The sequence below is a fragment of the Leucopleurus acutus genome, assembly GCF_964270905.1.
Source record: "Leucopleurus acutus genome assembly, chromosome: X".
Taxonomy (NCBI): domain Eukaryota; kingdom Metazoa; phylum Chordata; class Mammalia; order Artiodactyla; family Delphinidae; genus Leucopleurus; species Leucopleurus acutus.
This window is the reverse complement of record NC_139148.1, coordinates 80,635,748-80,650,980: the sequence shown is the minus strand read 5'-3', so window position 1 is coordinate 80,650,980 and position 15,233 is coordinate 80,635,748. Positions and strand designations below refer to the sequence as shown.

Below are 15,233 nucleotides of genomic sequence, written 5' to 3'. Positions count from 1 at the left end.
CAACAACCCAAACTTTGCGCAAACAACGTTATTCATTGTTGCCTTAACTTTTTCCTTTTTAGTTACAAAAATAATATATGCTCATTATTTTAAAATTCAAAAAGTACTTCAGAATAGAAAATAAAAGTTTAAAGCTTTTTCTTCTACCTAATTACATCAGTTTGGTGTGTATATTTTCAGACATTTTTCTATGAGTATGAAAACATACACACACGCACACTCCATATATGTACCTTTTTATATGTATTTTTTACATAGATGAGATCATACTGCAGATATTGCTTTGCAACTTGGTTTTTTCATTTGACACTCTACTGTGGGCATCTTTTGCACATATTGAGAACCAGCTCTTTTGTTCTGTTACCAAGGCAGATGTGTTCTCAAGCCCTAGTTTCTGGCATTTTCCCAATCATTTAAATGCTTCAATAACTGCTTTTTGTGTTAAAAAAAAACTTGACTTCCCAAGGAAAAGTACCTTTTAAATAATAAAGAAATTGGGGAATTTGTTTCTTAATATGCTACAAGAAAGGAAAATTCAATGTGACATGTAGATGCTTAATTCAAACAGCAAGGCTCTGGTAACAAACAATATCTGGTTCTCAGAGTAGCCTTTTCAAAAAATTATTTTATTGTGATAAGAACTCTTAACATGAGATCTATCCTCTTAACAAATTTTAAGTGTACAATACATTATTGTTGACTATATGTACGATATTATACAACAGATCTCTAGAGCTTATTCATCTTACTTAGCTGAAACTTAATTTGTGGCTATTTTTATGATATCCAGAGTACAATTTATTAAAAGGAGATGCCCTGATATTTTGATATATATTTTCCTTTAAATGCCGATTATTCGTAAAGAAACTTTCAGATAATTATTTTCTATAAATCTTGTCTTATGAAAGAAAATACTAATGAAACAGAGGGTTAAGAGGCATTTTAATTTAATATTATAGATCCTCATTAAATTCCAGAATTTTTCTTCTAAACACTCTGCATAGTCTCCTAGCTATTTAAGTATGTGAGGTGCTCTTATTTAGAAGTTGGTTGCTAAAAACTAATTTTTTAAATACTGAAAATGTACTAATGTAATTTGCTGCATGGCAGGTATGCACCAGTAAATCTGGCATATTTAGGAGATGGGACAATTGTTAAATAAAAGTAGTATGTAATTAAAGGTTAAAAATGTTTTTTACTTCAGCAGCAAGTAAAAACACTCCTGCTCTCAGGAATCCAGTTCATTAGTTTAAGAAGTTGGGTTTTTTTTTTAATTTTTATTTATTTTTTATTATTTTTTTTTGCAGTACACGGGCCTCTCACTGTTGTGGCCTCTCCCATTGCGGAGCACAGGCTCCGGATGCGCAGGCTCAGCGGCCATGGCTCACGGGCCCAGCCGCTCCGCGGCATGTGGGATCTTCCCGGACCGGGGCACAAACCCGTGTCCCCTGCATCGGCAGGTGGACTCCCAGCTACTGCGCCACCAGGGAAGCCCAAGAAGTTGGTTTTTTAGTACTAAGTTTGTTCTTGTGCAGAGCAATACTCTGTGTGAGGATGGAGAGTTACATACAAGAAAATATCTCAGTCCCCGTCCTAGGGAAGTTTAAAATATACTTGGGGAAAGAACGTGTGTTTGTAAAAGAAATGTGGCTATGTGGTTCTGTTATAATGTTTATCAAGAAGTATACAAAACTTTAATGTAGCTTCAGTAAATAAGCCCTGAAATAAATGAAGAGTTGAAGAACTACATCCCACTGGGCAAGCATTCCTAGAAAACATAAGTTTAGTAAGGAAGTTAGAATTCACTGATAGAGCACTAACCGTGTTCAAAGCATTTTTACATGTATTATGTTATTTAAAGCTCACCATGGTTCTATGAGGAAGGTACCCTCGTTTCACAGATGAGGATACTGGGGCAAAGGGAGTTGAAAAATTTGCCCAAGGTCACCAGATACAGCTTATGCTTATATGCACAGATCTGATTCCAGACAGTGGAGTATCACCAAAACTTTGGGATTAGAACAGGGATAGGATAAGTATTTTCAGGAAGACTTTTCGAAACACTATGTATAGCATATATTAGAAGCTAAGGAGCAGCATGGAGAGCACTGTAAGCAGATTGGTCATGTAGTCTAATAATTCATGTAATTCTGTCTCTGCCATTTTTAACCTTTCTTCCAAAGAAGGCTAGACACATTCTCACAATGACAGATAATGAAATTGTGTTAATTAGAGCATTTGGTTACTTCTAAACAAACAATGCTTAATTAGTCTTTTAGACAGACAGACATTGGTTATAAAACAAGACAGACAAAACTGGTCAATATCATAATTTTGAAATTTTGGTTACAACTGTTTTAAAAGAGTCACTAAAACACAGTTATGAATCTGGAGAGTTTATGGTTGCATTTTTTGTTTCTTTCTCTGTATTAAATAGATTTTTTGATAACTAAAACAATGAGTTCATTAGCCATCCTGTTCATTGACTCGACTGTAGTTAGTCATGATGTCATTTCCTCGCCTCTTCTCTTTCATTGATGAGTTACAGAAGAGTGAAGTTAGCTATCTTCACCTGGAAAGTATTAATACTAACTAGATTTGCTGAAGCATTAGTCTTTACTACATGATAAGCATGTAATTTAACTGAAAAGCCTGCCACAGTGGACAATAAACCAAGGATATTAGTTCTCACTTTAACAACAAAACGTGACTTTGGGTCACGAGGCAAATTTAACTTATCTTCTAAGTTGAAAGGTATGGTTCGCATATAAAACACAGCAACTCAAGCTGATTAAACTTATTAGCCTTGGCCCTGGATCATACTTACTTAACTGGGATAGGAATCCCTATGCAGCCTTGTGAATGGTATAATAACAGACAGCACTTATAGAACCTTTATGCATATGAATAAAAAATTTACACAGATTAGCCCCTTAATGCTTATGTAACAACCCAATAGGGCTATTCCCATCATCATCCTCTTTTTAAAAGAAAACTGAGAGTTGGAGATGTGTGACTTGTCTAGGGTTATACAGACAGTAAGTGGAAGGATTTAAATCCAGGCAGTCTGACCCCAGAGCCTGTGCTGTTGCCTGAAACACAGGAAAATGGAGCGGATCATCATAGTGCATCATCCTGGGTGTCAGTTTTACTCAGGGACCAGGAATCTTATATAAAAACTATGTCAATAAATTATGGAACACAAGTCAAATATTGAAAGGAAACGTACAGATAAAATGTATAGATTTCAAGGGAGTTTCCTGCTTTCAATGGGTAGCTTCAGATCATATCTTCAGGCTCCTCGAAGTACAGGTTCCTTTGCTGCTGGGGATACTAAATGGAAAAATTCCTAGGATATTTTTCATTTAACTGTGGATTGAATACATTGGCATTTACTTTAAGCTCTGACCTCCCAGTATTTGGCTGTTAACCAAATAAAGTCATTAGGCATGTTAAATTTAATGAAAACCATCTTTTTCATTAAACTAGCTTGTTCTAGTATACCTTGCCAGTTCAAGCTAAGTCTCTTGTAAGTCAGAGGAACTTGAGTACTGATGCCCCTATAGGTGCTAATACCATGAGGAATGGAAAAGTGGCCAGGGCTGTCACTTAACTCCAGTTCTAGTACCTCTGTCCAAGAGTTCATTCACTTCTGTTCATTAAAGATGGTATAGTAGAGTGGTTAAGAACTCAACTTCTGGAATCAAACCATCTGGTTTCACATCTGGGCTTTTTTGATTATAAATTGTGTGACCTTGGACAAGTTATTCACTTAGTCTCGGTATCCTCATTGAGGATATAATACTAAGGATGAGATGAAGTTGTCATACAAGGATAGTATAAGGATGATAATGAACCCCTCAATGGGTTCATTAAAATACTAAAAATAAAGCACTTAGTCCAGTGTCTGATACACGAAAGTGATAAATAAAGTTATTATTATTCAGTGACAACTATGTATACTTACTACACAATGCTTATGCTTAGGGTAATCATCCATTATTAGAGGACCTGAACAATCTTTATTTACTCCTTAATTTGCCCCTAAACCAAAAACATTAACATTTGTGAAAACGACTTTTTGCATACATAATAATATACGTAAAAGTGTGTTAACTGCAGAATTGTTTGTAGTGACGAATACATGGAAAGTCCTAGAATGTCCATCTAATAAGGAAGGCCTCAGTTTTCCCAGTCTGTATAAGGAGATTGGACTAGATCATTTCTAAAATCCCTTCCACCTCCAACAAGGACAATATCTTCAACAGTTGTTAGTTAGGCTTGACACCAATACGCTAAGCAATAGAACTGAGACAGGAAAATCTAAGGTATTAGGTGGGTATTTAAAATTAAGTCACAGTGCACAGTACTCTACAATTAACCAACACATAAAAAGTTAAAAAAGTATGTTATTAATATCAAGGACAGAAATCATTATTTAACACATTGGGAGTTATTATATTTTAAGATGTATGTAATTAATTGTATGCAAATTTTATACTCTTAACCTTTATAATGGAATAAAAAATAAAAGGTATCAAAAATAAACATGAGATATGAGTTTGAGGTTTAGATAATGAAGATGTATAATTTAGGACTATCAGGAAGTTTGAAAGTTCTCAAGAAAGAAAGGGGGCTGTGTGTGCTGTAAAACACTAAAACAATACTTGGTTTGAATTTTATTTAAAATTGTGTTGATTTTTTTTTCTTTGAAATAACAGGAGACATTCTGTAGGCAGACAATGCCAAGCAGGATGAGTGGTTATTTGACTTTAGAACTATCAGGACCTAATATTATTATTAATATCAAGGAGTTGCCAACATCCATGAAATTTCCACCCTCATGCATATCTGAGTTGGAAAATCTCTATTTGTAGAGTCCCATGCTGCTTCCAAAATAGAATTCACATTATAGTCACAAAGAAATGCTATGAGTGGCTTGAGACTATATAATAAGAAAGGTTCCTTTACACATAATCTTGATCAATAATATTACGAAAAATAGTAAACAATGTTCAATTTGAGGTCTATGTGCCATTTTAGCCCCATTTTATTTTATTTATTTAAAATTAATTTTTAATTAATTTATTTTTAATTTTTATTTTTGGCTGCATTGGGTCTTCACTGCTGTATGCGGGCTACCCCTAGTTGTGGCGAGTAGGGCCTACTTTTCGTTGTGGTGCATAGGCTCTTCATTGCAGTGGCTTCTCCTTGTAGAGCACGGGCTGTAGGTGTTTGGGCTTCAGCAGTTGCTCAGTAGTTGCAGCACGCGGGCCATAGAGCGCATGGCTTCAGTAGTTGCAGCCCGTGGATTCAGTTGCTGCAGGGCTCTAGGGCATGCGGGCCTCAGTAGTTGTGGCGCACAGGCTCAGTAGTTATGGCTCACGGGCTCTAGAGCACAGGCTCAGTAGTTGTGGCACACGGGCTTAGATGCTCCACAGCATGTGGGATCTCCTCGGACCAGGGATCAAACCCGTGTCCCCTGAATTGGCAGGCGGATTCTTAACCACTATGCTACCAGGAAAGTCCATAGCCCCAATTTAGAGAGGAAGAATAGAGGTAATAAAAGCGAGTTAGCTTGCCCAATATCTAATACAACCAGTAAGAGGAAAAATCAGGATTCAAGCCCAGCAATTCTGACTCCAGAACCTGTAATAAAATCACTTAGGTCATAAAGTCTCACTAAGGAAATCAAATGCTGAAACTTGATTATTATTGAGATTCTACTCTTTTAAACTCTAAGAAAGGGTTTTTAAAATTATGTGTATGTTGTTTGATACAAAAATGACCATCACCTCTGAAGAGCTGTGGAATAGGTATTTGTTCCCACCAGCAGGAATATTTGCAATTCCATAAGACTTACTTTTTCTCAGTGGACGCACTTAATCAAATTAATTAAATATATTTGGGTATTCTGGATGAAAAATGGCAGAAAATATCATTTGGGCTTGTTCTACATTGTCCAAATATAGTACAAAATTTAGAAATAGTTATGGTAGTCATACATACATGCATGGACATTGCTCACCATTCAAATCCTTTGAATTTTTCCTCCCTTTTTAGTCGAATGAAATAAAATGCTTCCAAACTTGCAATTAAAAAGGTTTGCTTTATTTAAGTTTTTATGTGAGAATTCTTCAAATGAGTACTGTGGGCAAAAGATTCTTGAGTGTCCTTATAAAAGTGTTTCTCTGTGATGTGGATTTACATTTTTGAACAATGTATGCTATTTTTAAGTTGAAAACTAGCATTAGAATAAATATCCAAATTAGTAACTAATTTTCCTTTTCTGCTATTGCATTAATTGTAACTGTTCTCTTAAATTCCATGCAGTTAAGGTTATAATGCCAGAAATGTAATTCACAAATATTTCCTTTTAAAAATCAAATGTTATGGGGGAATATTCCATTTGTGTCAAAAAAGGTTATGCATGTTCATTGGTACAAAGTTTGATATGTTTATTAAATCAAGTTTCTTAAAAATAAAAAAAATAAAATGTTATAGCTACATACCATATTCTATTCATTTGTGTGTACCCTTATTTTAGGAATGAGTATGGAATGATATAATTTTGATTTGAAAAACAGTAGTGTGAAATACTAACCAATTTTTATTACTATTCCTTTTTAAACCACAATTTATTAACAGCTTGAAAAAGCTGTCTATTTAATTTTACCAAAGAGGTCTCTCCTAACCAAGGCGAGAAAAACAGAGGCATTATTTGTACTCCTGAATAATGCTATCTACCATTCCTGTGGCTGGATTATAGACAGCTACACACTGGCAACTCCAGAAACTAGAAGAGCATTTGATGTTTCTTGTGTTGATTGGTTTTCTAGGTTATTACTGTTGTTATTTGCCTCTTTCTCTCTCTTCTGAGAGCAGAAATGAAAGGCCAAGGATGAAGATCCACCTTCTATAACTGTCTCCACTGCAATGAAATTCTGTTATCCTACAATTTGGTTCTATTTTCCTCTCAAATAGACCTAACAAATATTTACCAAATAGGTGATTAAAATCAGTACACAAGTGAACAGAACAGAGAGTACAACACACACCCACACATATATGGACAACAAATTTTTGATGAAGGTGCAAAAGTAGTTCAGTAGAGAAAGGAGCTTTTGTAATAAATGATGCTGGAACAGTTGGTTACACATTTGCAAAAAAGAAAAAAAAATTAAATCCACATCTTCTACCACATACAAAAATAGATCAGATTGAAATATAAAACCTAAAAGTATAAAACTTTAAAAAAAGATAGAAGAATATCCTTGTGACCTTGGGCCAGGCAAAGGTGATACCAAAAGCATGGGAACCTAGGGGCGGAACAGGAATGCAGACGCAGACGTAGAGAATGGACTTGAGGACACGGGGAGGGGGAAGGGCAAGCTGGGATGAAGTGAGAGAGTAGCAATGACATATATACACTACCAAATGTAAAATAGATAGTGGGAAGCAGCCGTTTCACACAGGGAGATCAGCTCAGTGCTTTGTGACCACCTAGAGGGGTCGGTTAGGGAGGGTGGGAGGGAGATGCAAGAGGGAGGGGATATGGGGATACATAAATACATATAGCTGATTCACTTTGTTATACAGCAGAAAGTAACACAACATTATAAAGCATACTCCGATAAAGATGTTCAAAAAAAAAGCATGGCTCATAAAATAAAAAAAAGATGATATATTGGACTCTATCAAAATTACAAATTTTTGCTCTTTGAAAAACTGTGAAAGGCACTTTTTCAGTTTTTCCTGTTTTTTTAAGAGGATGAAAAAAAAATCATGGATTGGGAGAAAGTATTTGCAGAGCTTATACTTGATAAAGGACTTGTATCCAGAGTAGAAAATGAATTCTCAAAACTCAATAGTAAGACAACAACCTAATAGAAAAATGGGTAAAATATGAATAGATACTTCTACAAAGAAGATAAGTAGATGGTAAATCAGTACACAAAAAGATGTTCAACAGCATTAGTCATTAGGGAAATGCAAAGTAAAACCACAATGAGATGCTCTTACATACCTATTAGAATGGTTAAATTTTAAAAGACTGACCATACCAAGTGTTGGCACTCCTAGTGGGAATGCAAAATTGTACAATCACTTTGGAAAATAGCTAATTTCTTAAAAGCTAAACATACACATACCATGTGATCCAGTCATTCCACATCTAAGTATTTTTCTAAAGGAAATGAAACTATATGTCCATACAAAGACATACACAAATGAACATAGCAGCTTTATACATAATAGCCCAAAACTCAAATGTCCATCAACAAATTGTGATATATCCAAGCAATGTGTAACTACTCAGTAACACAATAGGAAAATGACTCGTTATGCACATAACGATACGGAAAAATATAAAAATAATTATGCTAAGTGAAAGAAGATAAGCAAAAAGAGGGATATATTGCATGATTCCATTTATATAACATTCTAGAAATGCAAGCCAATCTATAGAAACAGAGAGATGATCAGTGGTTGCCTAGGGACGGAGTAGGGCATGATGAAACATTTGGGGGTGATGAAAATGTTCATTATATTGACTGTGGTGATGACTTCACAGGTGTATAGATTTATCAAAACTTAGCAAATTGTACACTTTATGTACGATTATATCTATTGCACAGTTGACCCTTGAACAACTCGGGGGTTAGGGGCACCCATCCTCTGCACAGAAAAAAATCTTGTGTATAACTTTATAGCCTGCCACAGTATCCACGGTTTTGCATTCAGGGATTCAAGTAACTGCAGCTTGTGTGGTACTGTAGTATTTACTGAAAAAAAATTGTGTATAAGTGGGTCCATGCAGTTCAAACCTGTGTTGTTCAAGGGTCAACTGTACTTCAATAAAATTGTTTTAAAAAAGAATTAACTTGTTTATTTAGATAAAATCTATCTAGATGAACCAAAAAAAAAAAAGAACAACAAACAATAAGTCCAAAAATAAATGAATTTGCAATGCTTGGCTTCTTAAACATCTACAACAAAAGTTAATGCTACAGCAGTTTTCATTGTGTATTATGTATGTGTGTTTGTGTGGCAGGGGTGGTGGGTGGGATTGTGTACATGTTCATAACAGGTAAGGTGTAAACAGATGTCCAAGAGCCATGTTCAGCTTGGAATATACCAATAGATTCTGTGTTAAGCATCATCTCATGTAGAACTATGAACATTTAACCCTCCAAAAAGAATATTATAAAATAATGGAACAGAGATCATATTACTATGCAAGTAATTTATAGATAGCCTTATTAAGAAAAATAGCATATTATATGCTTGCACACTTATAAAAATAGAAAAAATATGGCATTATACATAAATTCTATTCATTATATGAACATAAAATTTATTTTCTTTTAGGGACCTGCCATTATAAAATTAAGTTAACTAACAGACCAAAAAAGCTACAAAAATAAAAGTGTGTTATGAGATACCTAAAGTATTGTATACACATCAAAAGTAGACTGTTGTTAGAAAAAGGTACCTAAAATCTATGGCTTGGGACAACAGACTTCCAATCAAAAATCAGGATAGCTCATTGATATATTATCTTTGTATGAGGTTTTTTTACAAGCTTTTTTTCTCTTTTTATTCTCCCTGTTCCATTCCAAACTTTTCTGTATCGGTGTGAATGATTAAGTATTAATTCTTGAAAAGCATCTAAACAAGCCTCTAAGTAGATAATTTTAGAATGAAAGTTGTAGTTGAGTCACATTTGTCCAATATCATAAATCAGAAGAGAGCTATTTTCTAAAGGAGTCACAGTTGTCTTAAATCAAGGTCAAAATTATTTTACCCTTAGGATTTCACCACTGATTAGTTTCTTTCTCAATTCAGTAGAAAAACAAGCAAAAGATATGAATAAGCAATTCCCAAGTGGACAATAAACATATGAAAAGACATTCAATCTTACCACTAATCTAAGAAATAGAAATGCATAATAATAAGAAATTAATTTGGAGATGTTTATTAAAATGTGAATAGTGATTATCTCAGTGTATTTTGAGTTATTTTAAATTTCTTATTTGGATTTCAATGTACTGACTTTTTTCAACCTATATTATTTTCAGAAAAGATAAAGTTATTAAAAAACTGCCTCAGTTATTTGCAGATAAATTATGGACAATGCATCAGAAATCAGAACTCAGAAACAGAATCAAACAATTTAGTTAATACAGTAAAGGTGGTATTTCAAATAAGTGTGAGACAGAAAGATTATCAAATAAGTGGTACTAAGAAAATTAACTAGCTAATAAAAATACATTAAAAAAGTCTCAATCCCTAACTCATTGCTAACTCCAAAATACTAATTCTTGTTGGTACAAAGTTTAACATGTATATGAAACCATTAAGGTACTATAAAATATAAGTGCATTCATTACCAAACTACATCCATCATTTTAAAGGAAAATAATAATCTGTAGAACAATATTTACAGCATAACTTCATTGATTTAAATCATTGTTTCCATAGTATATGTTTTAATTAAAATTATAAAATGAAAGGATATGCACCCAGTAAGTTATATTCAGCATTATATCATCATCCTCTACCACATGTGCCTGGCACATGGCAGGCACAATAATATATTAGTTGAATGACTAAATAAATGAACTCATGCATTGTTGGTGGGACTGTAAATTGTGATAATTTTTTTCTGGAGAGAAGTTTGGCAATATGTATCAAAGAGTAAAATAAGCATGCAACTTATTCCAGCACTCCCATTTCTAGGAATTCATCATATGACTAATTTTTACAAGTGCATACAGTAGGTATACAGGGGTAACTTTTTTATAACAGGAGAAAATATGAATGTTAGTGGAGAGACGGTTTGGGAAGTAGCTGCCCTACAATAGGAATCTGGTTAAATAAATTAAGGCAAATATTTCCATGGAATATGCATCTATTTAAAAATAAGATGTTGATCATTTACTGTGAAAGTATAGTCACAATTAATTGATAAATGAGCAGATTACAAGAGAATACGATGTCACATAGATAAAACAGCATATATAAACAGGCAGGTGTGAATATGTACAAAGAAAATTCTGGAAGGAAATGCATCAAAATGCTAACAATGGTTAACAAATGATTAAGATTGTGTTTTTATTATCATTGGAATTTTCTATATTGTATTTTTCCTTACAATGCTTACATACTTTGACAACCAGGAATAAACAATAAAAGTAAATTCATTTACAGAATAGAAAATAAAAGTGTTTCCTAACTTTTAAAAACTATGACGAAATGACTAAGCACAAATCCTATAATAAAAAGGTAACATAAGGGTTAATCTAACTTTAATATTCTCCTCACTTGAAATGAATAATTCATATTTTATATTTTAATTTGCTACTTGTATTCTATGAGCAGGTTTAGAAAGTGAATGTGATTAATTAGGTTATTTTCTACATTAGCATTCCAAATCACCTCTGTGGAGTTTTCCGCTTCCATAGAACTACTAAGATATCTTCCAATTAAGTCTTTAAAAGACTATATCTTGTGAATTTTTATTCAAACACAGATAGGTAATTCTTGTCATTCATAAAAATGGGCTAAATATGTTCCTTACCTTTTAATGAAAAGTAAACACTGGTCTTTTTGGTTGTACCAAGGGAGTTGTTCTGTTGCAGAAAATAATCCTGTAAATAAAAATAACAGATACCTGTTTTTAAACTTCATTTTGCAAAAGTTTATTCATATATTACTGGACTTGTAGATCATACTTTAGTATGGCTAGAATTTTACAGTGTTAGAAGGAAACTGGTGGAAGATGACAATGTAAAGAACACCCTGACAGAGGATGCAGTTTCATCAGCACAGATTCCCCCTCCCGTCCTGCTATTCGTGGAATTGAAAACTGCTGCACGAAAGTATAGAACAAATCGTCTGCTTTTAAATAATACTACTTAACATTTGAATGCCCTTTTATTTTATCTATAAGGTTGTTACAATCATTGAGAAGGACTACGTGGCAAATCAGCAGCAAGGATGGGGTCTCTTATATGCCAGCTTAAAAAGAGAAATATAGTAAAAATGGTGTAACTGACTCACGGCAACATGGGTTCGCAAACCTTGTAGATGGATATAAACCAGGCTTGCCAAACATCACAGACAGCACTTATTAAAACTGCTACGTGGAATGCAATATGCCTGCTTTCTAGCCCCTCCCCCCCCACCAATAAACGACTCCCCCTTTTTCCCCCAGTGTAAAAATACATGCTCATAGAACAATTAGATAAAAGAAAAAGAATTTTAAAAATCATCAATAATCACACTACCCAATGATGCCACTTGGAGCATTTTCACCCAATTTTTTTAAAAACAGATTTTTGTTACGAGGCCCCTGACAAACCAAGCGGGAATTAAGGATGAGCGGATGGGAGAAGAATATTCCTCTTCCCTTGTTAGGAATCATGACTAGTATTTTTACCTCATATCTAAGCTTTTTTTTTTTGTAATTATAAAACTATAAAGATAGAATTTTGAGGGGGGAAAAAACGTCTTCCAGGGGTGTCTGCCTCAGCAACCAAGGAGCGTCTGGGAAGGAGGGCGGAGCCTGGAGGGGGAGGTGCGTTTGGTCACTCATTGGGCTGAGAGGTTGTCAATCAAGCTTGCCCAGCAAATGAGGTGCGAGCTGAGGGCACACTGGGAACTAACTGAACTGGAGGTCTGACTGCGAGGGGAGGGGGCTCGAGATGTAAGCAGTGAAGAGATCTCGGGGTCTTGCACTGCGCCATTCGGCTGCGGCACGCCTCAGTCCGCTGCAGCTGTAGCTGAGAGAGGCCTTGCCTTCGCCGCTCTCGTCCAGGTCTCCGCTGCTGCTGCCACCTCCGTTGCGATCTCCTCGGCCCAGCCGCGCCCCGCCCCGCGCTCCTGCTGCCTTCACCGCGCCAACACCTCAGCCAGAGCCTCCGCCGCCGCCACCCAAGCATCCGTGAGTCATTTTCTGCCCATCTGTGGGCGCGCGGTAGTCACCACCCTAAGAGGTGTGCAGGCTTGCAAAATGGCAGAAGCGGATCCTAACAGGGTCTTGGAACCTGCCGCCCAGGGGGTGGATGAAGAGATGGTGGCTAGCTCGTCTAGCGATTCTGGGGAAGAATCTGACAGCAGCAGCTCTAGCAGCAGCACTAGTTGCAGCAGCAGCAGCAGTAGTAGTGGCAGCAGCAGCAGCAGCAGTAGCTGCAGCCGCTTCTATAGAAAGAAGAGGGTACCTGGGCCTTCCAGAAGTGCGCGGCGTGCTCCGTCGGGTAGAAGTTTCGTGGATCAGCTGCCTCGGGCAGTTAGAAATCGTGTGCAGGCGCTCAGAAATATTCAAGATGAATGTGACAAGGTAGACGCCCTGTTCTTAAAGGCAATTCACGATCTCGAACGAAAATATGCCGAACTCAATAGGCCTCTGTATGATCGGCGATTTCGAATCATCAATGCAGAATATGAGCCTACGGAAGAAGAATGTGAATGGAATTCGGAGGATGAGGTGTTCAGCAGTGATGAGGAGGTGCAGGAAGAAGGCCCTAGTGAGATGCCTGCCTTAGAGGGTGAGGAAGAAGAGGATGACCCGAAAACAAAACCTGAGGTCAAGGCTGAAGAAAATGCAGCTCCGAAAGAAAATCCCGAGGCAAAGGCTGAAGAAGAAGAAGAGTCTAAAGATGCTCTGGAGGCCAAGACTGAAGTAAAAGAAGATCCGAAAGAATCCCCCCAGGCAAAGGCAGAAGATAAAGAGCAGCCTAAAGTAACAGAGGCTAAGGCAAGGGCTCCAGGAAAAGAGGCTCCTAAAAGAGTTCCTGAGGTCAGGCCTAAGGAAAGAGCTCTTAAAAGAGCTCGCAAGGGAAAGCCTAAAAGAGAAGATCCTAAAGGCATTCCCGACTATTGGCTGACTGTCTTAAAGAATGTTGACAAGCTGGGGCCCATGATTCAGAAGTATGATGAGCCCATTCTGAAGTTCCTGTCCGATGTTAGCCTGAAGTTCTCAAAACCTGGCCGGCCTATAAGTTACACATTTGAATTTTGCTTTCTACCCAATCCATACTTCAAAAATGAGGTGCTGACCAAGACATATATAATAAAGTCAAAGCCAGATCACAACGATCCCTTCTTCTCTTGGGGCTGGGAAATCCAAGATTGCAAAGGCTGTAAGATAGATTGGAGAAGAGCAAAGGATGTTACAGTGACAACCACCCGGAGTCGCACAACTGCTACTGGAGAAGTTGAAACCCAGCCAAGAGTGGTTCCTAATGCATCATTCTTCAATTTCTTTAGCCCTCCTGAGATTCCTACAATTGGAAAGCTTGAACCACGAGAAGATGCTATCCTTGATGAGGACTTTGAAATTGGTCAAATTTTACATGATAATGTCATCCTGAAATCAATCTATTACTATACAGGAGAAGTCAATGGTACCTATGATGTTGGTAAAGATTGTAGAAACAGGAAATATCGAAAATAAAAAAAAGGCTGCATGAGAGAATTTTCAAGAATCTCAAATTTCAAGCAGAAGTGAAGTAGGTTTATATAGTCTTGGGGAAAAAAAAAAAAAAAACAACCTGCCCTGTAACCTCAGCACTAGTATTCCTAACAGTCTTGAGTTTTCGTACTTTCCTGGTAGCCTAAAATATTGTCTTAAAGTGTCTTAAGTATCAGTTTATTCTATCTAGCCTGTTGTAGTGTAATATTCTTCAAAATATGTAAACTGTTGTCAATTATCTAAAGCATGTTAGTTTGGTGCTACAAAGTTTTGATCTTTGTGAAGTCCTTTTGTCATATTCCTATTAGAATGTAGCTGTGAAAACTGTCAGAATTGTTTAACTGAGACAAATATTTGCTTGAAAAAAAAAGTTCCTGAAGCATCAATGCAAATTTTTTTTTTCTTTTTCCAGCCCAGAAGACTAAGGGTTTAAATCTGCTTGTACTAGCTGTGCCTTCATTACTTTGCTATAGAAATACAGTATTATACTAACTAAAACAGTGCATTGTGAAATTTGACCCCTTGAAAAAAATTAGCATACATTTAATAATGTCCATCAAGACCATATATGATATGACTGTGAGCTTGTTAATGTGCCATAGTGGTTTATAAATTTAAGCATAATGAAGTTATTGTTTACCACTGAGGTGTTAATATAACATAGCATTTTTAAAAAGTTTGCTCATCTTATCCTGTGTAACTGTAAACTAAAGGTACTAACCACATTTTCTTTGTAATATGTTCTACTTTGCCTTTC

At 36.0% G+C, this 15,233-nt stretch overlaps 1 protein-coding gene across 1 annotated transcript; it reads left to right on the top strand.

Annotated features, from left to right (window-relative positions):
- Window positions 1-13,015: 13,015 nt before the first annotated feature.
- Window positions 13,016-14,761, top strand: NAP1L3 (nucleosome assembly protein 1 like 3; the record flags this gene model as incomplete). Its single annotated transcript, XM_082864726.1, has 1 exon — window positions 13,016-14,761. One exon carries the CDS (start codon window positions 13,016-13,018, stop codon window positions 14,456-14,458), a length of 1,443 nt encoding a protein of 480 aa, XP_082720852.1. The 3' UTR covers window positions 14,459-14,761.
- Between the last annotated feature and the right edge of the window lie 472 nt (window positions 14,762-15,233).